We start from the raw sequence: 27,017 nt of genomic DNA on the forward strand, positions 1-27,017 counted from the left end.
CTCTAATATCCTTTTGTTCTCCCACCTCATTGTATTAAGGATGCTAAATCAAACATGATTGCAGTGATGTTTGTGTGTGAAAATGACAAAGGCAATGGGATAAAATCCCAACCTCATCTTGAACCCTGAAGACTTTTATGGCTTTTCCTTCCCTAGGCCCTCCCCCTTAAAGCACATTAAAGACCACATTGTTCAAAGGGTCATGGTAGGTTTCATACCCCATTTTAATACAATGTAAACGGTAACTGAACTTCTAAGTTTTGTTAGTAATATTTGTGTATCTCAGGAAAATGTCCATTAAAAGAATTGATCCCTTGGCTTAAATTAAATATTAATGCAGAATTATAATGTATCAGAGAGGCAAAAACAATGATATCAAGGAGAGTCTGTGATGATTAACCTAGATTTTCTTTTAATACATCATTTTTCCCAGAATAAGGGTAGAGGTGAGGGATGGGTTAAAAATATCCAGATGATCTTGTTAAGCGTCTATGTATTTTCTCAAGTCTCAAAACTGTCCAGGTGAATATGTCAGGTCTCAACTCAAGAAGCATAAAATTACACTTGGGGCTCATTTCAACTGCAGGTCTTTCTCCCCACCCTATTCCATAGTGTATCTGCAAGTCACATTATGGACCTTAAGTTGGTTTATGCATTTATTCCTGAAAGATTTCAAATGGGGAGAAGGATATTAGAGTCTCTTTATGATTCCATTTTCCACAGCTGTTACCATCAGTTGTCACCAATACTTTGGGGGTTTAGTGGAGAGGCGGCAATGACTCCATTACTCTTTCCAACAGCCATAAAGAATTTGCATCATAAAAGCACCTACTGAACCACTGCCTTAGTCCTCTGAAAAAAGGATACAGTAAAACAGGAATGTTATAGGTGGGCTTAGGAAAGAAGAATTCAAAAGATGAAAATCTGGACGGGAGTAAAATTACAACATACTTGGTTGTGCTTTTAAAATCATAATTTCATTGGTGGAACTGCTCACTTTTCCAAGCTCAGGCATCTCTGTTCAATCAATACCCATATGATATTTGTAAAAGGTGGCATGATATCATGACTTCAATGCATTTTAAAATAAGACCTATGATTTTTGAAGATTTCTTGGCTATGAGTCTGGTTTAAATGATCTCAAAATAACACACTAAGAGCATCTGTTTAGTTCAGATGAAGTTTCAAGAGCCAATACCAGCTGCCAGGGGAGGGATTTCACACATGTGTTACTCAAATCCTAACCAAATTTTGTTTTTTTTCATTCCCTTAATGGTGCCTCCAACGCCAGTATGGTAAAGCAAACATTAGAATAAAAAAGAAAGAAGGAAGAAGGGGGGGGGGGGGGAGAAAAAGAAAGAGAAAGAAAAAAGATTACTCAATGCACTGATGCATGTGACTAAGACCAAAATGATCACCCTCTCCAATTCAATACAGTATTAGCATGAGGACAAAAGCCGTTTAAAAATCAATTTGGAGTTATTTCTAGTGGGGACTGCCTGATCCTAGCAAGTTGAGGAATGAGAATATTCCCAACATTAAAAGGGCACTCTTTAAAGTATTTTCTCCTTTAAGAGCAATCTGATTTTCACAAGGAATTCATTTGGTGGCATTGTTTTGGTTTTAGGTGTCTGTCCTGCCAGGCAGGGGCCATGCACAAGGGCTGCATCTATCTTGAAGTGTGCACAATGGCCTCTCTTGCGGCTCACTCTCTGTTATTGATCCTTACAGATGCTCCAAGGCCCTTCCCCCACCTTTCTCCAAATCCCAACCCCCCATTCTGAAAGATAGCTTAAGAAATAAGACTTCCTGCCTAGCGACTGGCAGGGCTGAAAGACCAGATTGTATGACTCCACAGATCAGGCCTGCCACAGTGAAAGCTTGAATAGAGTTAACCCTCTGTGAACTAAAACAAAACATTTGTATGCCCAGCTGTGACAAAGGTTAATTTAAATGGACAAGGGCCCAATATCTAAAACCAGGCAACACTTTTTTACAGTAGCATTTTCACTGCACTCTTTTGTAAGTAGTCTGATTTTGCTTTTTAAGCTTCCAAAGATCTCCTTCAGCTGGGATAATTCATTTTGCTTTGCTAGAATTTTATATGGAAGACTCAGGTGGAAATTTTAAAATTCACTTCCTTGTTTTATAGAAGTCCTTGTTTTAGTACCATAAATTATTTTCTGTCATTGAACAGCCAAGAAAATCAAAGTTTCAATACTTAATTAAATTAGAACTGAGTGAGAACTTTCTCTTCAAATCTTTTTTCTCTTTCAGAACTTGTGGACTATATGACACTAAGAGATTCAAGCTGGCTGGAAAACTATCCAAATCCTCCAGAGCTATCCTTTCCAAACTTACGTAACCACAGCTCTGGTATCTCTGCCTATACTTAAACTCCTATTCCAATGGATCCACAGCAAATCTTACTTCTTAAATGACTCCTTTCTGGAAAAGCTAGTATACCCAGGTTAAAGGAATTTCTGTGAATATTGGGGGAAGAAGAGGAAGCTGTTCAAAATGAAAAATAATAGGTCTTGCATATAACTGATAATTTCAACAAATTTTGTTGTTTCCGCTAATATACATTAAAAACCAATAAAGGTAATAATTCTGGCATATATGGTGCTGGGAAAGAACGCAGAGGGAGTATTACTATAAAGAATAATGTTGTTTGGGAGGAAGTCGGTCCCACTTCCCCAGTTTGTCCATCTTCAGAGTGAGAATGAAACTGCAAAGCTGCCCGTGGCAGATGTTAGCCATGCTGCAAGGGGCTCGGAAGCTTTCCTAGGACTATCTATTTCATTAGTTAATATCCCAGAAATTTACCAACTACCTCAAATCTGAAACTCTTCTGGCTGTAGCTCAACAGAGCTTGCCTACAAGAAACCAAACTTTTGGCAAACTCTTAGACTCTATAAACACAGCAAACAAACAGAGCAAATCTTTAATACCAAGAGTCATCTTCTAGCTTTTTCTTTAGCTGTGTATGAATTTTCTGGCCCAAATAATAAAGTTTTGGGGCACTGAGGTTTTTCACACAAGTAGGAGACAATCTCTGAATACACAAATTGCAATACTTACTAGTTGCTATAATGAAACAGAGAGAGAGAGAGAGAGAGAGAGAGAGAGAGAGAGAGAGAGAATAATGAATTTACCCATTTTAAAAACACCCTACTTAAAAAGAAATTAGCAGTGGCTTAGTCTTATACCCCAAACCGTAAAGTATCTAAGTTCCCCCAAAGGAAATGAGGCTACCTTATCAACAGCCTCATGACCCCAATACTATCTATAATTAACAGTACTAAATAAGGCTTTTACAGATGGTGAACTGGATTAAGGAATTTAAAATATAAACAAATTCTGTCAAGAGGTAAGCAGAACAATTTTTTAAAATGTAAACTTTATGTAAGGATTGTGATGAAAAGTGAAGTTTACAATTTTTTTCAAGTCACTGTAAAATTTAAATCCAGTTTTTTTCTTTTTTTTCCCCCCGCTCTCTTAAAATCATCAACCACAACAATTAATTTACTATATTTCTCCCTCGCTCTTCTACATTCCAAAACATTTATACCCAATTGCAATGTATATGAAAACTTATTGGCTGAATTTTGCCAAGACACAAAAAAGGACTGGACTGCCTCCCACCTCCCTCAAGGGTACTATTTGTTCTAAACCTTCAAAGAAAATTTCTAAACCTCAGATTTGGGCCCAAACTTAAACAGTCAATTCCCTTACCTTCCCATGTCTCCATTTCATGCTTCTCGGAGTCTGTTGAGAAGTTCTATCGCAGCCATGAAGAAACAGAGATTACGGGACAAGTCCAGCTTGATGACCACCCTTCCGACACTTGGCCAATTTCTCTCTCTTAGCTGGGACTACGACAGTCATCCTCACAGGTCAGTTTACAAGCCAGTCATGTGATTAGAAAGTTCAGGCGCTAAGGTCACAACGTGTATGGAGTTCGTTTATTACCAAAGGTTATCTAAGTGGAACTGATAGACTTATTTTCTTTAGTTAACAACACTGCCTAGCACGTCTCTCTGAAAAGTACTGTGGAACATTTAATAGGAAATACTCCTCTGGACTTCTTTAAACTGTGATCTTAAAATTAAAAGGCAGCCTTTTAGAAGACTTAGTTTTCATTTAATTTAAAAGGGTTCTAATACCTGGCATTTTTTCTCCTTTTCCTTTCAAGAGCTATTCTATACTATATTTTCCTATATTCTGGATTAGAAATTTTAGAAAGTTGAAATATTTGGCACAAGGAAAACACAAAACAAAAACTCCATGTTATGCATGTATTGGGTTGAAGGGGGAGGGTAAGACTGGGATTCCCTGCTTTTTGTCATTATAATAAACAATGACAAGGCAAATTCTTCTGAGAAAATTAAAACACGGAACTCTGATATCTGCAGGGTTCACTTTAATTCTGGCCCTTAATTTCCATGCTCTAGTTATACACATTCATGTCAAAATGTGGAGAAAGAGAACTAGGTCTGCAAAATCCTTTTAGAATGCACAAAGGTTAGAAATATCATTCCCTGCCCCCAGCCCAAAGCTTAAATCTTTAAAGTAAGCTTCATTCCTTAAAACTCCTAAGATCTTAAGCAATCTTACGCTATGCCTCCCTGATGGTGAACCATACTAGTAACACACAGGGGAGTGTGTTTATGCATATACGCGCTCAAACCTTGCCACAGAGCCACAGAGGCTGGCAAATCTGAGCCATATGCTAATGACAGATGATGTCAAACATTCAGCTATCCATTGAGATGGCAGGAAACAAAAACAGAGCAAGCTCCTCAAAGAAGGTGGGATGATCTAAAGACAGACAGATTCCCAGTGATAAATGCTTTTTAACCATGCAAAATTGTTGCATCCAATGAAATCTCCCTTTCTCCTTAGCCTAGCCTTGGGAATAACTTAAGGCTAGGCACATTTTATAGCAGTGTTCCAGACCCTCCTTGGAGTGGGAGTGGAGTCTGTCACTTGGCAGCCATATAACAGAAGGGCAAATATTGCTACTACTGTTACTAAGAGGGCTTCTCCAACTAAAAGAGACCATTGGGGTTATCTTACAAAGTAGGGCCTAAAGAAAAAGTGACCAATGATTTAGAGAAGAAAAAGGTTATAATTTATCTGCCTAAAAATAAATGTTCTGCTATTACCACCACATACCTCACCCCAACAGAAACACATCAACCAGTTTCCCCACTCCCAGTCTTATAGGAAATTAATAGAGATTTTCTTCTCAGTCTCTGTGGAACTTAACGCAGCTCTCATAATTTTAGTAAAGTGACTATAAAAAGAATGACGGGGGAAAGCTGAATAAGGGGAAAGTGTACCAGCAATTCAATTGGGAACACTCCTTCAAAGGACAGCTGTCTCCCTGAAGGATACAGGTGTATCTAAAACTCAGCACCTGCATACAAGAGAGGGGTAGTAAGCATCTTTGCTTTCACTGCACCAACCTTTGAAGACACGACAAAATGGGAAGTTATCAGTCCGGCTCCCAGGATCAAGAGTGAAGCAGTGCCTTTGATTTTTAAGGGTAAGGCTTAGCAATAATCCTTAATATACTCATAAGCCCAGGAACAAATCTTTTTTTTTTTTTTTAACGTTTATTTATTTTTGAGACAGAGACAGAGCATGAGTGGGGGAGGGGCAGAGAGAGAGGGAGACACAGAATCTGAAATAGGCTCCAGGCTCTGAGCTGTCAGCACGGAGCCCGATGCGGGGCTCGAACTCACAGACTATGAGATCATGACCTGAGCCGAAGTCAGACGCTCAACCGACCGAGCCACCCAGGCGCCCCAGGAACAAATCTTTAACATAGTTTAAGAAGACGAGTTAATCTTAATCTTTGGATACAGAGTCATATTCTTCAATATCCTCAGTCCTATAGGTTTTTTTTTTTTTAAGTCCTTTATAGGTTCTTTAAAAAAAATGTTTTTTTAATTGTTTTAATGTTTATTTATTTTTGAGAGAAAGAGACAGAGTACCAGCGGGGGGTGGGGGGGCAGGGAGAGATGGAGACACAGAATCTGAAGCAGGCTCCAAGCTCTGAGCTGTCAGCAGAGAGCATGACACGGGGCTCAAACCCATGAGCCATGAGATCATGACCAGAGCCGAAGTTGGATGTTCAACCGACTGAGCCACCCAGGTGCCCCTAAAGTCCTTTATAGGTTCTACAGGGAGGAAGGGGAAAGAGAACATGAACATACATCTCATTTACCATGTGAATGCAAAAGACAAACTGTAAATCTTAATTAAGGGTCCCAGTAAGATTGTTACAAACCATTGTAAGTAAGAAAAATCATTTAAAGAGATTAAAAGGATCCCTAGAATTTATGAATGGGAAGGAGAAAAAAGAAAATAAGACATCAGCAACATTTTTACTAATACTAGCTTTGTAATATAGAAAAAAGTAGATGAACAAAATTCTACATCTAACCATTTACATACTACATATCTAAGAATTTAAAAGCCGCGTCTAAATTGTGAATGGCAGAACCTTAGTTAATCTTGCAAGAGACTGGTTCCACTTTCATTTTATAAATGAGGAAACTGAAGCCCAATGAAAGGAAGAGGCAAGAGTCATCAGACCAACAAAGACCAGAACCAAGTATCTTAGTCCCTTATTTCTTCCATTATGCCACAGATCTTGAATAAAAGAAACAAACCCTCTCGGATGTTACTATTCAACATTATTTCCTGTTTATTCAAATGGCAGCTTTCAGAGAAGACTGTAGATCTGAAGCTAAAGAGAGGTATCAAGATGTAATACTTGGTCCTTCAAGTAAAACAAAGAGAGCAATTCTAGTGGCCAATCACTGGAGTTATTTCAGCCTTATCTTTAATAAGTTTCAATGAAAGTCTGATGTAGAGCGAAAGCCATATGACCACTGTGATGGAGGAGGACTAGTTAGAAAACCTCTATCCATTTCAGAAAATAAGTATGCAGAAAATATTTTAAATTCCTTTTTAACCTTGCAAACAACAAAAAACAAGAGCCCAAGGTCTCAGGTTGTCATCTGTCAGATCTTTTGATACAAACATTCCCTATGGCAAAGGAAAGAGTTGAATTCAACTGAACAGGAATAATGAAACACAGCCAGGTGAAATCCATACTACCTAAGACTAACAAGCAAACCTCCTGAATATAGAACAAGAACAACAAAGAACATACTTAGATATGATTTCCAGTTTTGCCTTTTCTCCTGGAGTGGAGAGGGGAATTCATAGTTCAGGAAACAAGAAACAAACAAAAACCACCCCTCAAAGTTGGAAACTAAAAATATTCTAGAAATGGGTTTTTCATTCAATTCTACAAACATTCATTGAGTATCTCCTATAAGCTAGGCACCAGGCTGCCTGAGATGACTCAAATTAATATTATGTGATCCTTGCCCTAGAGGTACTCACCACCTGCTGACTTCTCCAGCTTCATTTTCTACCACTCCACACTAACCTACTTGTAGCACAAATACTAAACAGATAACCAACAATAGGATGTTATGAGTAGTGTAACAGGTGGGTACTAAGTGTTAAGGAAACAAAAAGAATGGATAATTCATTAGATTGGAGCCTGATGCCACAGAGAGGGCCTTACATTTGAGCTGAACCTTGTAGTTCTGTAAGCAGACAGACAGGAAAGATATTTCAGGACTTGAAGGAACGGGTAGAGCCAGGTAGATCCCAAAAGACTTTTTAATGCCTTTGCTATCAAGTCAGGAATGAGGGGTACCTGGGTGGCTCAGCTGGTTGAGTGTCCAACTCTTTATTTCAGCTCAGGTCATGATTCCCAGGGTTGTGGGATCGAGCCCCACATCAGGCTCTGTGCTGATGGTATGGAGTCTGCTTGGGATTCTTGCTCTCTCCTCTGTCCCTCCCCCACTTTCTCTCTCTCTCAAAATAAATAAACTCAAAAAGAAAGTAAACAAACAAAAATCCAGAATGAAATCTGTATGCAGAAGAGTAATGTAACTGGCTTAAGGAAGAAAAGACTATAGGGTGTGATTTTAAAATGGCCTTATATAGGGGCGCCTGGGTGGCTCAGTTGGTTGAGTGTCTGACTTCGGCTCAGGTCATGATCTTGCAGTCTGTGAGTTCAAGCCCGCGTCGGGCTCTGTGCTCACGGCTCAGAGCCTGGATCCTGCTTCGGATTCTGTGTCTCCCTCTCTCTCTGCCCCTCCCCTGCTCATGCTCTCTCTCTCTCTCTCTCTCTCTCTGTCAAAAATAAATAAAAATTAAAAGAAAAAAAATTTTTTTAATTGCCTTATATATAACAACCCAATGCAATGTATGTACCTTATTTGGATCCTAATTTGCAAAAATCAACTAAGGAAAGACATTTTTGAAACAAGGCAATTTAAATATGGGTATGGTATTTAATTGGATCAGTTTCCCACCAACAAACTGAAGAATCTGGAACGAGTAAGCCATCCCTCCATTTAAAAAAAATCTCCTTAATTCTCCAGGCAAGACTCTGTGTGTAAAATTTTTTGATTTATTTTTAAATGCTTTATTTATTTTTGAGAAAGCATGAGCGGGGGAGGGGCGGGGTGGTGGGGACAGAGAATCCAAAGCAGGCTCTGTATTGACAACTGTGAGCCCAATGTGGGGCTCAAACTCATGAACTGTGAGATCATGACCTGGGCTAAAGTCAGACGCTCAACCAACTGAGCCATCCAGATGCCCGTGTGTAAAATTTTAAAGTATCACAATTAAAAACAGATTATAGTATGAGACTTACTCATCCTATAATGCGCCCCTGCCTGTTTATCTTCTTCACAATTAAGACGCAGACCAGACCAGAGATTAATGGAAATAAGTACTGTGGCTCTGAATATTACAACAGCTCAAACTATTATTAAGCCACATGTGTAAATGAAAGAAAAAAAAATATTTAAGTAGTAAAAATAAGATTTAGGGACACAGCAAATAGACAGAGAACCTTTCTCCTTTGGTGCCCCTAAAAAGGAAAAGTACTTGAAGCCCAATAGTTTTCAGACTCTGGTTTCAGCCCTGACTTTTTGAAGTTGCTTCATTTTCCATCATCCATCCATCCATCTGCCTAACCCAGAGGGGGGTTGGGGGGATCAGATAATACAAAAGGTTTCTGCCAATAAGTAATTAAGTTATATGTAAGTGAGGAATCTGGGCAAAGGCCTGTAAAATACCCCGCCCCGCCCCCCCAAGCCACCAATAACTGTAGCATAATGTCACTGTGCCCATCAATGGCTTCCAGGCACTGCAGAATAAAGGTCCACATCCTTTACTAATCCAGCCCCTGCTGATTTCTCTAGCTTCATCTATCGCCACTCTGTAAGCATCCATCACCAACTATACTGAATCACTTGTAGTGCAAGTATGCTAAACTATTCCATTTGCCTGGAACAACTCTTCTCACTACTTCCTTATTGTTTCCACTACCACTTACTCATCTTTCTGGAATCAATTTAAATATCACCTCCACTGTGAGGTATTCTAAGACTCCATCCTCTCAGCCCTCAAATCAGACAGAGTCAAATCACACCCTTCTTCCATACTGCCTGGGATTCCTAAAATATTCCATGACAGTACATATCATTTAGTATTTTTATTTTACCATTCTATCTTCCTTATTAATCTGAATACACCCCCAAAGAGTCAAGCCTTGGTAAGCCCAGGGTCCAGCCCTGGGTTTAGCATATAGTAGGCATTCAAAATATGCTAAGGCAATCGGAAGGTTCTTGGTGTATGTGTTTTGTGAGGTGGGTATGTGCAGTTCTCTTATTAAATTTAATGGTGTGTTAATTTCCGTATTTTCTAACTCTTTCGCCTTACTTCATAGGAAGCTTTTCCCCCTGGATGAACTCCATTTCAGAGTCCTTTATGTGTCAGGACTTTTGTTTTATATGACTTGTAATCTTCCAATAAATGAAGGTTCAGCACTGGTTGTATAAGATTTCTAACCAATATGTCCTATTTGCAGAGTTCCTATATTAGTGTGGAGTCACATGTTGCTAGTGATCTTTTGATTAACATATATATCTCCCACTAGATTCCAAGCTATATGAAGGCAGGGAACTGTGCCCCTTATTCTTGTTCACCAATGTATCCCCAGTACCTGACAAAAAACAGGTGCTTAATAAAGATTTGTTGACTAGAGGAGGGAAGAAAGGAAAATGGTTGCTTCAGAGAACAGGAACACGGAAGAGGATGAGAAAATCTTTCAAGAATACCAATACTCACAAAAAGGTTACAGTAGGCCATTCCTGCAAAGCCAAAACCAGTTCACTCAGCCTCAATTCCAAATCCAATAAATTCTACCCATACACAGAGCTCTCCTCTAATTGAGGGATTGGGTGTAATAAATCTGAAAACCAACAGGACCGGTTGTAAACCAGCCAAGTGGCAATTCTACCTGCAACCAACCCTGTCCTTTCTGCTCTACTAGAGATTGAACCTGACTAAGGATAGGCACAACAAAAAGAGAAGGCAACAGGGGCTTACTAATCTTGCTTTGGGGTAGAACCTGGCTTCAGATCGCAAAGAGATTGACTTTTATCAAAATATAACACACATAATCCCAACCTGAGTCAACTACACATAGCAATTGAGCCCTATCCTGGGTCCTGGAGTCTTGGATTACTCTCCTGAGCCTTACATCTTGATATCCAGCTGCCTCTTGGGCATTTCCACCTAGCAATCGTAAGCATCTCAGACATGTCCAAACATGTCCTCTCTTTAAAACCTGTTCCTCTTTCTGGGCTCCTTGTTTCAGGGCACAGCCTCAACTCCCAAGTCAAAAAGACTCTTTCCTTGACTCCTTTCTCCCCTTTGACCTCACCCACATTCAACCTGTCACCATTCCTGTCTTTTCAATCCCCTCAAAAAGCTGCCAAAGCAGCCACTCTCTAACCAAAGGTGGGGCAATCTGAGTATTCTTTTTAAAAAAATTACAATTAACTGGAATACAAATGCTTAAATCCATAAATTATTCAGGATTCTAAGCAAATTTTGTCACCATTGAACAATGCTAGAGAACCAACACAGCATTTTGAAAACGTTTACATAAAGGGAAAGAATCATGTATTTATCCTGCCTTTCCTAAGTGAAATATACCACAGGATAATAAACAGCAATGGATAATTTTCTTTTCATAGAAGCATTCCAATTAATATATGAACAAAAAATACTGGAATTAGAATATTACTCTGAAATAATGGATCCTAGATATTGACCATCAACAGCTAAAATAAGAGAATAAGACAGTAACATATCTTCTGGTGTAAGAACTCAACACGCCCATACAATAGTCTTGTCAAAAAAGTTGGATCTGAAGATGATCAAGCCTCTAGATCCAACAACTAAAATAAAAAAAGAACTAGAGAGGAACACATTCATCTACAGCACAAAAATGCAATTAGCAAACTCTGGGTTGTGGTAACTCATCAAGACAAATTACTCAATCTCTTAAACTAATTAGAAGGAAAGAAAAAGATGGAGAAATCTGTAGATAAAAAATATCTTGTAGAGGTATATACCAGAATGTTAATGGACGAAATTACATGATACAAAAATTACATGACTCAAAATAATATGGAAGGGGAGAAAGTGGGTGGGGGTACACATGGGACAGAATTAGAGACTGGATGATAGTTACTGAGGCTGGGTACATGGGTTCATTACAATACTTTATTTAAAGATTTTCTTTTTAATGTTTATTTATTTTTGAGACAGAGAGAGAGACAGAGTGTGAGCAGGCAAAGGGCAGAGGGAGGGAGACACAGAATCTGAAGCAGGCTCCAGGCTCTTAGCTGTCAGCACAAAGCCCGATGTGGGGCTCAAAACCCACAAACCGTGAGATCATGACCTGAGCTGAAGTCGGATGCTTAACTGACTGAGCCACCCAGGCGCTCCTTAAAGGTGTTTTGTTTTTTTTAAGTTTATTTATTTATTTAGAGAGAGAGAGCGCGCACGTGCGCGTGCCAAGAAGGGGAGGGGAAGAGAGCGAGGGAGATAGGGAATCCCAAACAGGCTCTGCACAGTCAGCGCAGAGTCTGACTTGGGGCTCAAAATCATGAGCCACAAAATCATGACCTAAGCCAAAATCAAGAGTCGGCTGTTTAACCGACTGAGTCACCCAGGCACCCCTCATATTATTTTATGTATTTCCTATGTATGTATACATCTAATAATATAAAGTGAAACAAATATTTCTAAATCCATATATATTTTTTCATCTCTATTGTACTATTCTTGACCACCATTATCTCTCATCTGGTTTATTTAAAGAGCTTCATTATAGGTGTGTCTTGTTAGTTCCTGTTTTTTTTTTCTACATCTCTTTTCTCCATCCCTGCCTCATCATACCCATTCCCTCCCAATCCATTCTCTACTCTGGCTGCTTTCTAGATCTCAAATAAAACCTTGAAAACCTGTCATTGCTTTCAGAATAAAGCACCTTCCCAAGATTACAAGGACCTTCATGATCAAGCTCCTCATCAACCTCTCCATTCCCTCTTCTCATATTCCCAATACCCTCAACAAACAGTGCTATTTGCAGCTTCTGCAATATGCCTTTGCATATGTTGTTGCTTCTGCCTGGCTAGTTTCTATGAATTATTTAATTCTCAGCTAATTCTGACATTATAGTCTTCTCCAATTCTTCCTTGCCCCAAAGGTTCCAATCCTATTAATTTCTACAATTTCATCTTTTTGTATGCCTGCCTATCCGTGGATCTATGAGTATTACAAGAACAGGGACAAGATCTGATTCATGTCTCTATTCCTGGTACCTATCACAGAAACTTGCACAAAATGGGTACTTGATTCACGTTTGATGAATTGGGTAGGGGAGGGAGAAGCCTAAGCTTCCCCAAGAATCTATAATTCTACTGAAACAGCTAATTAAAATAAAAACCAGACTGAAATTACATGCTTTGGAGTTAGACAAAATTAAATACGAAGGATACAACTTATAACAGTTTTGGTAAATTTGGGCAGGGCACTGTCAATTCTCTAAGCTCAGTTTCCATACCCATTAAGAGTTACTCCACAGGGTTACTGATTACATAAGTACACAGATCAAAATAACTAAAATTATCTTTAACAACACAACACAATGCTCACAACACTATGCTCACATGTCACTGAAAGGATTTAGAAACCCCAGGACCATTAGGTTTGTGCCCTCACTTTCCCACTGGAAGCCTATCTAATTCCAAAGGCTTTGGGCATCTTTACTATCAATAGGGTCAACCCATCACTGCTTGGCAAGTTGAGGAAAGGGGCATCGCCTCCCTAATATTTTCCTATTACCTGCTGCATCTCTGTGTATATTCATTCATCTTCCTCTCTGATGAATGCTGAATTATGATCTAATCCAGGGCTTGGGAACTCAGGTTTTTGCCAACTTGACCTTTAAACATGTTGAGTAAAGGGGAACATACTACAGCACAAGGGACAATACTTTCTATGCTGCTCTACGACATCCTAAAGCTGGAACTCAACCCCCATTCTCTCACATACAGGACTATTTTTTTTAATAGGAAAACAGAATAAAAAATGTAAGCAAGCAAATCCTAGGGTTAAATCAAGATTCAAATTTTGGATCTGCTTTTACTAGCTTTGTGACAAGGTAAATTGCCTAAATTTGGTCTCAATTTCCTCATCTATAAAGTAAGCTAACAGTACCTACTCCACAGAGTTTCTGAGAACTAAAAGAGATAATCTTGATGTGCCTGGCTGGTCAGTTGGCGGAGCATAAAACTTTTCTTGGGGTCGTAAGTTTAAGCTGCATGTTGGGTGTGAAGACTGCTTAAAAATAAAATTTTTAAAAGAGATATATGAAAAATGTTTTAACACTATGGTTGCCATACAGTAAATTTTCAATAAATTTATAGTTAATATTATTTAGGACAATGTTTCTTTTCTTATCATAAAGTAACATATGTTCATAAGAGAAAAAAATAAAAAAAGAAAGCAAGGGCACATGGTTGGCTCAAGTTGGTAGAACATGTGACTCCCTATGTGGGGGTTGTTGAGTTCAAGCCCCACGTTGGGCATAGAGCTTACTTTACAAAAACGAAACAAAAACAAAAAAATATAAAGGCAACAAACCACTCTGAATCTCACTACCTAGACAGAACCACAAGAAACAGTAATTATATTTTGGTGTACTTCCTGATATCTTTTGTGTTTCTGCATACACGTACTTTTCATTGTTATTTTTTTTTTACAAAATTCAAATATATTACATAGAGTTTTTTTTTCCACTCAGCATATTATAGTCTCAGATGTTATTAAATACTTGAAGATTTAAAGATTATATAATCTTAAATATAACATATATGTATTTATAATATACTTAATAATTATTATTTGTAAAGATTATATTTAACAGCAGCAAAGTTTTCCATTAATGGGTGTTGCATATTTTAAATACTTAAAAAAAAATTTTTTTTTAATGTTTATTTATTTTTGAGAGTGAAAAAGAGCACATGTGAGCAGGGAAAGGGCCAGAAGAGGGACAAAACGGGCTCCACACTGACAGCAGAGAGCCTGATGTGGGGCTTGAACTCATGAAGAACAAGATCATGACTTGAGCTGTAGTTGGGTACTTAACTGACTAAGCCACCCAGGCCCCCCTAAACAGTAGTTTTTTTGCTGGACAGTTGAGCTGCTTCATATTTTTCAGTATTTTAAAAACATCTATAACAAAAAAAACTTTACACATTAATCTTTGACTCACATAAGTTTCTTAGGACATATCTGACAGAAGAGGATTACCTACGTAAACCTATTATATTGGTATTGCCAAAATATTTACCAGAAAAAGTATACCAAAAGTATATGAGTGTCCATCCATATCATATGCTGGGCTATTCCTCACTAAACTGCTCTGTGGAGGCCATGTGGTAGCATCTTGAGCATATGGTTACCGTGACTGATGGTGGCGGCTGGTTTAGGATACTGACCATTCTGTGGGAGAGTGAGAGGTAAGTAATTCATAAGCAAGCTAAAGAGTTGAAAACAAAACCTTGCCATTTTGTGGGGTTATGGTGGGGACGTTGCTTTATTTCTTAAGTTTATTTACTTATTTTGAGAGAGAGAGAAAGAGTTTGTTTATTTTCAGAGAGAGAACGTGCATGTAAGCAGGGAAGAGGCAGAGAGAGACAGAGACAGAGAGAGAGAGAGAGAGAGAGAGAGAGAGAGGGAGGGAGGGAGGGAAGGAGGGAGAGAATCCCAAGCAGGTGCCACTGTCAGCGCAGAGCCTGATGTAAGGCTCGATCTCATGAATGGTGAGATCATGACCTGAGCTGAAAGAGTCAGAAGCTTAATTGACCGATCCACCCAGGTGCCCCACGAAGATTACTTTAACTGGACATTTCACAGAGACCAATAGCAAGTTGGGGGGAGAGGTGCTGTTGACCCCAAACAACTTGCTTTTTCTGAATTTCAGGTTAGAGTGCTACTTGGGGTCCCACCAGGAAGTGTCTCCCTCCTGCCCCATTCAGTTGTTTAGCATTCATTCAAAGTTACTTCAGGAAGAAAGAGGCAGTTAAGTGGGCTTTTTTTTTTCTTTTTTAATTTACATCCAAATTTGTTAGCATATAGTGAAATGATTTCAAGAGTGGATTCCTTAATGCCCCTTACCCATTTAGCCCATTCCCCCTTCCACAAGGTAAGTGGGCTTTGAAGTTAAACATGTTCAAAGTTCCACAGTAAGAAACAGAAAATTTCCTTCATCTCCCTAATGCTCATTTCCCCTAACAAAGAAAAAAAAAAAATTGGAATCAGGCCATTTTGGTTGAGAATGTAAAAATACCTATCACATTATTAAGTACCTATCACAGGCCCAGCAACAGCTATTATTTTCCTTATTCTCAAGCATAGTGGGTCAGGTTCTTCATAGGCATCTTTGTCCTCATGCCCATTTGTGACACAGAATGCTGGCTCAGATGTAAGTGTAGGAGAGGTACCACACAGTACCCATTTAAGACCACTCTCTCATGCAATGGTTGTTGTGAGGGTATCAGGGGAGGGGGAAGTGGGGAGACAGGTATAATTTAAAAGGAAACAAGTATTGGGGCACCTGGTTGGCTCAGTTGGTTGAGCATCTGACTTTAGCTCAGGTCGTGATCTTGCAGTTCGTGAGTTTCAGCCCGGCACTGGGCTCTCTGCTGTCACTGCAGAGCCTACTTTGGATCCTTTGTCCCCCTCTCTCTCTGTACCTCCCTTGCTCGTGCTCTCTCTCAAAAATAAAATAAAAAACTTAAAAAAAAAAAAGGAAACAAGTGTTAGTTAAATACAAAGTTTTAGTTATACAATGGGAAGCCTGGGTGGCTTAGTCAGTTAAGCATCCGACTTCAGCTCAGGTGATGATCTCGTGGTTCATGAATCCAAGCCCCACATCCGGCTCTGTGCTGACTGCTCAGAGCCTGGAGCCTGCTTCAGATTCTGTGTCTCCGTCTCTCTCTGCCTTTCCCATGCTCAAGTTCTATCTTTCTCTCTCTCTCTCAAAAATAAATAAACATTAAAAAAATTAAAAACACGGGGTGCCTGGGTGGCGCAGTCAGTTAAGCGTCCGACTTCAGCCAGGTCACGATCTCGCGGTCCGTGAGTTCGAGCCCCGCGTCGGGCTCTGGGCTGATGGCTCAGAGCCTGGAGCCTGTTTCCGATTCTGTGTCTCCCTCTCTCTCTGCTCCTCCCCCGTTCATGCTCTGTCTCTCTCTGTCCCAAAAATAAATAAATGTTGAAAAAAAAATTAAAAAAAATTAAAAACAAAACACAAAAAACAAAGTTTTGGTTATACAAGATGAATAAATCCTAGAGATCTACTGTATAGCATAGTGCCTATAGTTAACAAAACTATATTGCATACCTAAAAATTTGCTAACAGGGTAAGTCTTATGTTAGGTATTCTTATCACAAATACAAATACTAATACTAAGAAGGCAGGAGGAAATTTGTGGAGGTGATGGATATGTTTATGGCATAGACTGTGGTGGTGGTTTCCCAGATGCATGTTTATGTCTAAACTCATAATAAATATGTACAGCTTTCTGTATGTCAATCATACCTCAATAAAGTGATTCCCAAAAAAAGACCATACTCCTTTCTTTGTTCCACCACTAGAGAAAATAACATATTGTTAATGAAAAAAAGATCAGTTTGATCCCTTTTATGAAAATTTAACTGTATTTAAAAGTACATAAAAGTTGCAAATGGACTTCTGCATCTGGCCACAACAGAGTAAGGGGACCAGATTTGACCTCCTGACTGGTAAACTATCAAACGAAGTATATATAATATACTGGACAAAGTATATAAAATAATGATCTTCAAGTATTGGGCTTCAGGTGGCAAAGGACAGTGAGGCCTGAGAGGGAAAACAAAGAGAAGTCCTGTGAATGTTCCACCTAACTGCTTACAGAGTTTCCAGGCTGGAACACACGAAGGGAGAGCCTGTGGACAGCCCAGCAAATCTCCCCAAGGTGAGGATTCAGAGCTGGGAATCTGGAAGGCCAGCTGGAAGGCCAGCTGGAGTTAACAGGGCAGAGGGCTGGAAGAGAAAAGGCTACATAGAGAGAACACAACTGGAATCTGCAGTTCTCGGGAGTCTTCAGCTAAGGACAAATGAGTGTATGTGTGTGAGGAAAGTACACGTGGCTAGAAGAGCCACCCAAGAGGAGTAGAGGAAATTATTTGGGGGCGTTCACACAAGGCCAGGATGAACAGTTCTTGTTCTCACTAGCTAGAGTGGAAAACTTACAGAGTTTGTTTCCTGAAGATCCTGGTTAGTATTCATATATCCCTGACACCTTGCCCTCAGGTAGTCACCTAAAAGCACTGGCTGGTTTCTAGGATTAGCTACTTGTCATGATTCAATCCATAAAAGTTAGAATGTAAGACAGGTGGTGATGGCTAGTTTATGGGAAGAGAGATGGATAAAGTCAGCAGAAGCTAGAGAGGCAAGTCCAACAGGTTCAGAAAATAGATCCTAAAAATAAACTGTGCCCCAGGCTCATCTTGACATAGACAAAATCTACCACTAAAAGCATAAGTCCTCTTTGTAAATTAGCTTAGCACAAAAATGGCTGTGAAGATAACAACATCTTCACCCCTCTTCCATGACCTGGTCAGCACACTGAAATTCTCCTTTTTTCTTGGATGCTTTTCAAGCCTCTACAACTCTGCCCAGAACAGACCTCCCCATTCACCATATCTTCTTTGCAAGAGACACTCAAAGGCATTAAGGGAATCCTTTTGAGCTTATTCCTAGAAAACCGCTCTTCACAATCTTACTTGCCCTTTTGGTCCTAATGATGTAATTATGGATTTAAAGTCTGGTATTGCCTTTTTATTGGTGTTTACTCAGTCCTGGTGAAGTTCACTTTTCACAAAAATAAGATACTTGGATTCCACTGAACATCTATGATTAGATAAAGTTCATACAAAGTTGGAGAGCTTAGGTCCCCCATCATGTAACACAGAATTCTCACATGAATTCAGCATAAAAAAAAAATTGCTAAACTTCCAGGGTAAGATACTACATTGAATGCAATGCCATTTTAATGATCTATTAAAAAGAGAAATTAAACAAAAAGAAATGGGTTGAGTGCTTTTTACAGTAAGTGCTTCACTACAAGAGTCACAATGATTTGCAAATTAGCACTCACCAAAATGATACTGTCAGGACAGATCTCTGAGAGGGAATTGGGGCAGGTATATAGCTGGGGTTCTGGAGTGGGAACCAGGTGTAGAACAGGAAGTGAAATCCTGGTCTGGTAAAAAAAAACCATCCACTTCTTTAAAATTCTAGATTTATGTATAAAGTGAATTCTATAGAGGTCAGACACTGGAAGCTGTAAAAGGCTATTAAGCAGCAACAAAGTATGTATGTCAACTCCAGGAAAGTACTATTTCATTAACTTCTAGTTATTCCAACCTTCTAACACTCTCTGTCCACGTATTAAGCACCTAACAAAGGCTTGTGAAACTTAAGTTTTATTCTTTTTCTTTTTTCAGGAGGATGCAAAAACCTTGTAAGCAGATGTTGAGCCACAAATTTTTCTTAAAGAGATGAACAACGGAAGAATGATTATATATCAATATTCAAACATTCTTGGAATTTGGATAACTAGAAAGAGCTGTAGCTGTAGAGAATCTCTGCCACTTACTACTTACATATAATCTTATATAGTTTAATTTCTTCACCTATAAAATAGGGACAATTATACCTACTGTCCTAACTCAAGATTGTTCTGAGGAACAAACTAGAATGTGTAAGGAAATATTTTATAAGCACAAGTGCCATATACTTACTACTTTTAGTAAAAATAATAGGTACTTAAAAATAAAAGGTATTTTTAAAAAATATAAGAAAAGGACAAATATAATTGGGGCATAGGGGAGAGGAAGAGGGTAGTTTGATCCCAAGTCTATAATCCAAAAGTAATCATCACCAAAAGGGCATACTACTTTGATTTTTATCACCTTTCTGAATTAAAAATTCATCGTTTTTTCTTTGGCCATAAAATACGTCAACAGTTCGTGAAACGGGAATTTCATGAGCTATAAAAGAACTAATCACACACACACAAATTGAACTAGAAAAGCATTATAATAAAAAACAAGATACACACACACACACATATACACACACACATACATATACATGTACATACACATATGCATATATACACATATTTTTTTATATTGTGGGGAGGGTAAAGTCTTTCTAAGCATAACATAAAACCCAGACATCATTAAGGAAATGACGGTCATATCTGCACTTATATAAATGTCTAATTTCTAAAAGGCAAACACCCAAACATACACACACTGGTAAACATAAAGAAACCCTATGAATCAGTAAGAAAAATATAAGCAAAGATGCCTTGATGATTATAATATGAGTTAAAACAAAAAGGTGGCTAATAAAAACACAAAGTAAAGCAACTATTATACACCATATCTCATCCATCAAATTGGCAAAAAACTTAAAATGCTGAGAATATTTCAGTGTTGGAGAAGGTCTGAGAAAATGCAAAGTTGCTTATACTTTATCAGTGACTGATACACAGCTTGAATACAGCTTACAGTACCTATCAACATTTAAACTGTGCACACATTTTGACCCAAGATCTCACTTTTACTACTCTATTTTACAGAAATACTCATACATGTTCACAAAGATATATGTATAAGGATGATCACTGAAGATGTTACAAATTTTTAAAGGTGGAAGAAAATATTCGTAAATACAGAAAAAGTCAAGAAATAGAGAAGTGATTAAGGAGAGAAGAAACCAGACTTTTTCTATCTTACCTGGTCACTTCCAACTCATTCTGGATTTTAGTCAGGCTATCACTCAGTTAATCATTCAGTCAGTTCCTCCCTCCCCACTGCTATGTGCCTAGAATGAAAGTCAGGCAGTAGACAGGCAATTCATTTCTGATCACCTGTAGAGGCCTCCCTTGGTCACTTCTTTAACCAATGACTTGGACAGAATCTCTAGCACACCAAATGCAGGCATTATCCTAATGTTAAGATCCTTTTGAAAGTGGAATGAAGGACAGCAACCTACATCTTGGGGCAGGGGGTCAGAGGTAGGTAGGTAACACAAGCTGGCAGTGACTTTCAGAGAAATTTGTAACTATCTGTTGATTTCACAGGAACAGACTATCTCAAGTGCAAAACACACTTTTAACAATTAACTCATTAGTGAGCTACTCCTCCTTGTGTTAAACCCACAGCTGAAAGCCAAGTGATTGATCAAAACCTGCTCAACCAAACAGCTGCTTGCAGGGCCCCAGGGCCCTAGGCTCAGTCTGAGAAAGGGTAATGAATAATCTATTCCATCATACCAGTAACGATATTTTTTCCAGAGCTGAGCACAAGGCCTGACACGGTAGGTACTGACATGTAGGGACTGTTTAAGAAACAGGGCTGATCTTGCACTTGCATGACCCTTATAATGAATATTGTTTTAAATTTTGCAGTGTAAGTATCTCCTTTGCCTCATCCCAGTCTTGGCCCTGTTAAAAACTGAGTAATTTACTTGTTAAAAAAAAAAAAGGATTAAGACATATGAGTTAATATTTTTCATTCCCATCCAAATGTGGTATGATGAGATGCTTAGTTTCAGAAAACAGAAGTTTTGGTTTTTCAAAAGGCTCCTTTCTCTCCTTAAAGCTCTTTACAAAAAGAAAATTCTCAGAAAGATCAGTTAACTTGAAGGCTGTCACCAGCCCACTGGGCATCATTTGAGGTGTAGAGACCCACAGCACAGAGGCCAGTCAGGCCCTCATCAAACCACACAAAATATGTCTACATTCTATCAGCTCTCCTCTATTATAACAGATCCCATGGGTAAAAGACTGCCTAGAAAATTCCTGTTACAGTGGAGCTGCCTGTTTTAGGCACCACCTTACTGTCCCAGAAAAATCAGGTCTGGAGGAGGGTCACACATCATAGAGATGTTTGCAGCAGACCAGTCAAATGTCTAGTATTTGTTTCAGGAAAAAAGAAAGATAGATACATTTACACACACACACACACACACACACACACACACACTAAATACATACATACATACATAACACTAATGAAATGTATGGGCATACTGTTTTACTAACAATATAAGTGAAAATATCAAAGGGAATCATCGTAGCTTTATATAACTAGTTGTGAAGACTGTAGATTAGCCATTATCCTATATAAGAGATATCTCCCATGGCTGCAGTTGGTATACTTCTACATGGTTTTTATTTTGTGATAAATATTTTCATTCTTCTATGTTGTCATTTACATACCCAATTTTAGCAGCTATAAGCACAAAGCTGAAATTCTAGATATTTAAGTTTTATTATTTTGCCACTATAGATAATGTTACAGTGAAAGCCTCTATACTTGTATATTTTCTAATGCCTGGTAAATTATTTCCATAGCAAAGACTTAGAACTGGTTCATGAAGTTGAAGGCTACAGAAAGCTTTATGACTCTGATTCCATACGGCCTTGTCAATTCCCTGAATAATCAGACCTATCCCAACTACTGTGGATATCCTGCAGTTTACCAGAAGAGGGCAGCATCCCCCAAACTAACGGGGCCTCAAGAATGAAGACACCAAGCAAGAGGACTGGAGAGGGAAGGGTCAAAAGACACTAGCAAAATCTACATGGTAGTGCTACCAGGGCTCCCAAGATCTGGAAGGTGTGACAGGTGCTGGCTCCTGCGGGATAACGGGATCATCCACAACTAACAACATCCAACACTTGTGTCTTTGATTTCTTTATTGGCACCATAATGGCAAACTTACCTTCCCTTAAAGAGGTGTCTGGATAGTGCTATACTGGCTACAGGGATCATGCCAACTTGGATCCTGCCAACAACAGAGATGACTGGAGCCTTACTCCTGGGGAGACTGAAAAAGAGTAGCACTAAGCTGTTGGCCTCATTCTGGCAGTTTTATTAAAAGAAAGAATGGAAAGGGTGAACACTTATATACCACAGATGTCCAAGTTCTTGTCTACTGTCCTCTCAGCTTCACTCCAAACTAAGCGGGAGGCCAGGCAAGAAGACTGCCGGCAACCATGAGGTGAAAGACAGCCAGCAGGCCATAGTATGTAGGGTACAGGACAAAGACAATGGAAACCGCTGTGACTGAAATGTATCAGTGTTCATTTCAGATCATCAACAAAGTGAGTCATTCTAAATTAACCTGAACAATACTGCAGCTCTTGAGAGCCTAGATAAATGCCAATCCTTATCTATCAAAAGACTGAAAAACTACTGTTGAACTAAGCATCTAAACTAAGCATCCCAAACTACCAGCTATTCACCACTGCCCCTCCTTGATATGTTAACTTCTCTCTGAAACATTTTTATGATTGTAGCTTACATTACAGAGATAATAATGCAGCACTGATGAGGGTGGAAAAACAGGCTTTCTTCTATCTTAATTGCAGGGGTAAGGGAGTTAAGGGGGCAGGAGGGGGGTATATTATTTACCACCTTTTGGAGGGGAAGGGAATTTAACAACACCAAAATCTAAATGTACAAACTCTTTCATTTGGAAATTTCACTTCCAGGACTTGCAAAAGTAAAGCCACAAGTAAGCTAAGTATTATACAAGGATATTTGCTGCAGTCCTATTCGTAATAGAGAAGAAATAAAAGCAATCTAATATCCACTAACAACAGATGGATTAAACAAATCCTGGCATATACATTCATGCAACCACAAAAAATAATGAGAGATCTATAAATCTGCCATGAAACAATCTCTAAGACAAATGAAGTGAAATTAAAGCAAGCTACAGAATAAAATAAATATAGGACTTTTGCTTTTAAAAACTGCATATTTTGGAAAGTTTGGAAGACACTACAACAGACTGCACAAGCTCTGCCACTTACTTAAGTATGACTTTACAATGAATCCTCAATCTTCAGTTTCCACATCCATAAAATGGGGGAGGAATAATATCAAGTTTACCTATACATGAAATAATCAAATTGAACTGAATGCACACACACAAACACATCAGAACAGTGCCTGGCACGCAGCAAATGCTCAGAGCACTCAGAAGATGATAATAGTCATTACTACTACCAGTCATTACTACCATCACCACATCTGGAAGCATAATTAGGGAGGTGACTAATGTGCCAAATATATATTTCCGTATATAAAGAATTTTTCAGAACAAGCATGCATTACTTTCATAATTAAAAGGTATCCTTATACTCAAAAGAAATGAAAACATATGTTCAAAGACCTGTATGTAAATGATCATAGCACTATCATAATAAAACATTGGAAACAACCTAAATGTATAGTACCTGATGAATGGATAGAAAAAATGTAAGGTATATATATCCATATAATGGAATACTATTCAGCAACAGAAAGAACTACTCGTATTTGCTATGACATGGACAAACGTCAAAGCCATCATGCTAAGTGAAAGAAACAAGACACAAAGAACACATATTGAATGATTTCATTTATATGACATATCCAGAAAAGGCAAATCTATAGGGACAGATCAGAGATTACCTGGAAAAGGAGTTGGGAATAGAAGTAACGATAAGAGAACAAGGGATCTTATTGGGATGATACAAATGCTCTAAAACTGATTTATAGGAATGGTTACACAACTTGGGTAAATCTACTCAACATTATTGCACTGCACAATCAGAGTCAAGTGTGTAAATAAAATATGCCTCAATGGGTTTGTTAAAAAAAAAAAAAAGTTGGGGAAAACAGATCCTTTTAACCATGCATTATTTTATTCTCATAAAATGCCTTGCTCCTTAGAAAAGGACTTTCACTTGCAGTATCCAATTTGACCCTCACAAACATCACATGAAGTAGACAGAGTAAGGAGCATGCCTTTCAAAGAGAAAACAAAAATGATGCTCAGAGAAGTTACATAACTAGCCCATCGCCACTGCTAGCAAGTAAAGCATTTGGAGCCCAGGTGCAAAATATAACTAAATCAATAAATATGCCAAGACTGTAAGATTCCAGGGATAACCACCATACATTGATCACACTTTGGCCTAATACTGAAGGACAGGAGTTTTTTTTAATTCTTTAACTTTTTGAATAAATTTACATTTAAGAAATTTTTTGTTAAAGTTGCTTTTCCCCCTCTGGCTAAACATGAGACTGTTCCCAGAAGCAACAAGAAATTTCCAATTCAGTAGCTCATAAAATACTCATCACATAGTGGGGATTCAATATACACTTTTAATGTCTATGAATAAGAGTCACAAATTTCAAAAAGCTTAATTTGAACATTATTGCAAATACATCCTGAATTTCAACTTGTACAGAAAGACTGGAGAGAAAAGGACAAGAGGCAAAATTCAAACCATAAGCCATATGGAACATTCTCTCTCTTTTTTGGGGGCGGGTGGGTGGGCAGACAGTTTGTTTTTGGCAACCATTTTTGCTATAAAAAGGCTGCCTGCATCAGCAGTCTCTTTAGACCTTTCCAGCACCAGGAAAGCAACTAAAGCCCAGTATGATCAACCAATACTTTCCCACATCTTTCTCTTTACTGACTACATGCAGAGAACTGCAGTAAGAACGAACTGGTTCTATGTGAACTGGTTCTGAACTGGGTTGATAATGTGAGTGGATCTCCCTCCCTCCCAATTTAAAGATGGAAAAATAAAGGGGTCCTGGGTGGCTCAGTTGGTTGGGCATCCGACTTCGGCTCAGGTCATGGTCTCACAGTTCGTGAGTTCAAGCCCTGCGTTGGGCTCTGTGCTGACAGCTCAGAGCCTGGAGCCTACTTCGGATTCTGTGTCTCTCCCTCTCTGCCCCTCCCTTGCTCATGCTCTGTCTCTCTCAATAATAAATAAATGTTTAAAAAAAAATGTAAACATGGAAAAATAAGTTCGAACAGGCAAAATGATAGCTGCCTTAGCATTTTCTGTTGATCACTGCTAAAAAGATCAGGGCTCTTGAATAACACTCAGCACTAAATCTTGGCAACTGAGATAATTTTTCTCCTCAAATTTTTATTTAAATTCTAGTTAGTTAACATACAGTACAATATTGGTTTTAGGAGTATTATTCAGTGATTCATCCCTTACATACAACAACCAGTGCTCATCATAACAAGTGCCCTCCTTAGTACCCATCCCCAATCTAGCCCATCTCCCACCCACCTCCCTCCATCAACCTTCAGTTTGTTCTCTATCATTAAGAGTCTCTTATGGTTTCTCTCTCTCCCCCCTCCCATATGTTCATCTGTTTTATTTCTTAAATTCCACATATGAGTAAAATCATATGGTATTTATTTTTCTCTGACTGACTTATTTCACTTAGCATAATACACTCTAGCTTCATCCATGTTGTTACAAATGGCAAGATTTCATTCTTTTTTTTGATGACTGAGTAATATTCCTGTGTGTGTGTGTGTGTGTGTGTGTGTGTGTGTGTGTGTGTGTGTGTACAGCTTCTTTATCCATTCATCAATCAGCGGACATTTGGGCTGATAATTGAGGTAATTTTACCTAATCATATTCTATGGAAAAAAAAAAAAAGTCCCAGAGATAACTGGTAAACTAGAAAAGATAGAAGATCAGGAAATTACAAATTCTGGACCATTCTAAATTATTTGGGATTTATTTTTGTCTTCACACCTGATATTCTTTATGAACTGGGTACCAAGAGAAGGTGAAGCCAACAGGAAAAAGCCACAAGCCATAAATAAACAGGGTTTTGGAATTCTGGGCAGACCAAGAAAAGTACTGGAAAATCTAACCAAAAAGCAGGAAGTAGCTCAACTCTGGCTCCTGGGGCCTTCTCATAGAGATGTAGATCCTGAACAAGCAAGGCACCATGGACAAGTGGGTTCAACTTTTACATGATTTTATACACAGAAAGAAACTGTGGGAAACTCTTTTTCATGAGGGCTCCTGGGTGGCTCAGTGGGTTAAGTGTCCGACTCTTGACTTCAGCTCAGGTCATGATCTCACGGTTCATAAATTTGAGCCCTGCATCGGGCTCCACGCTGACAGCCTGGATTCTTTCCCTCTCTCTCTCCCCCTCCCCCAGCTCGTGTGCTTTCTCTCAAAATACATAAATATGCTTAAAAAAAAAAAAAAGAAAAGAAAACAGTTCTTAGAGGCCTCTCTCAAAATAAGTAAACATGAAAAAAAAATGTAAGAAGTAAGCCTGGTTTAATTGTTCTAGCACTACCTCAGTTATACTGAGGGGTCTTCAGGGAAAAACCATTTATGTCTGCTTACACCAGAGAGTTGAAGAACAGATGTCAAACTCCCCACTGAAGCCTTTTATTCCTGCAATTCTTGGGACCTTACTTTGTGCCTGGCACCGGTGCTGATAAATATTTTGTGTATCGTGTCACCAAAATCTCCTAAGAGATCTGGAAGTAAGCTTCTTATTCTCATTTCAGAGATAAACTGAGGCTCAGAGAGGTTAATTCCGTGAAGATCTAACAGCTCACAAAGGGCAGAGATAGATTATGAACCCAAGAA

The 27,017-nt window shown here is 38.7% G+C and overlaps 1 protein-coding gene across 3 annotated transcripts in view; it reads right to left on the reverse strand.

The window, feature by feature from the left end:
- NR6A1 (nuclear receptor subfamily 6 group A member 1) overlaps positions 1-27,017 on the reverse strand; it is a 232,249-nt gene that overhangs the window by 69,289 nt on the left and 135,943 nt on the right. Inside the window, exon 1 of one of the 3 annotated variants that reach the window (XM_019816505.3) lies at positions 3,739-5,590. The exons of the other annotated variants lie outside the window; for them this stretch is intronic. Coding sequence (XP_019672064.1) covers positions 3,739-3,754 — 16 coding nt within the window. The 5' untranslated portion in view covers positions 3,755-5,590. Of the gene's footprint in view, positions 1-3,738; positions 5,591-27,017 lie in introns of those variants that run through there. 3 annotated transcript variants of the gene reach the window in all.

The sequence above is a fragment of the Felis catus genome, chromosome D4 (assembly GCF_018350175.1).
Source record: "Felis catus isolate Fca126 chromosome D4, F.catus_Fca126_mat1.0, whole genome shotgun sequence".
NCBI classification, from domain to species: domain Eukaryota; kingdom Metazoa; phylum Chordata; class Mammalia; order Carnivora; family Felidae; genus Felis; species Felis catus.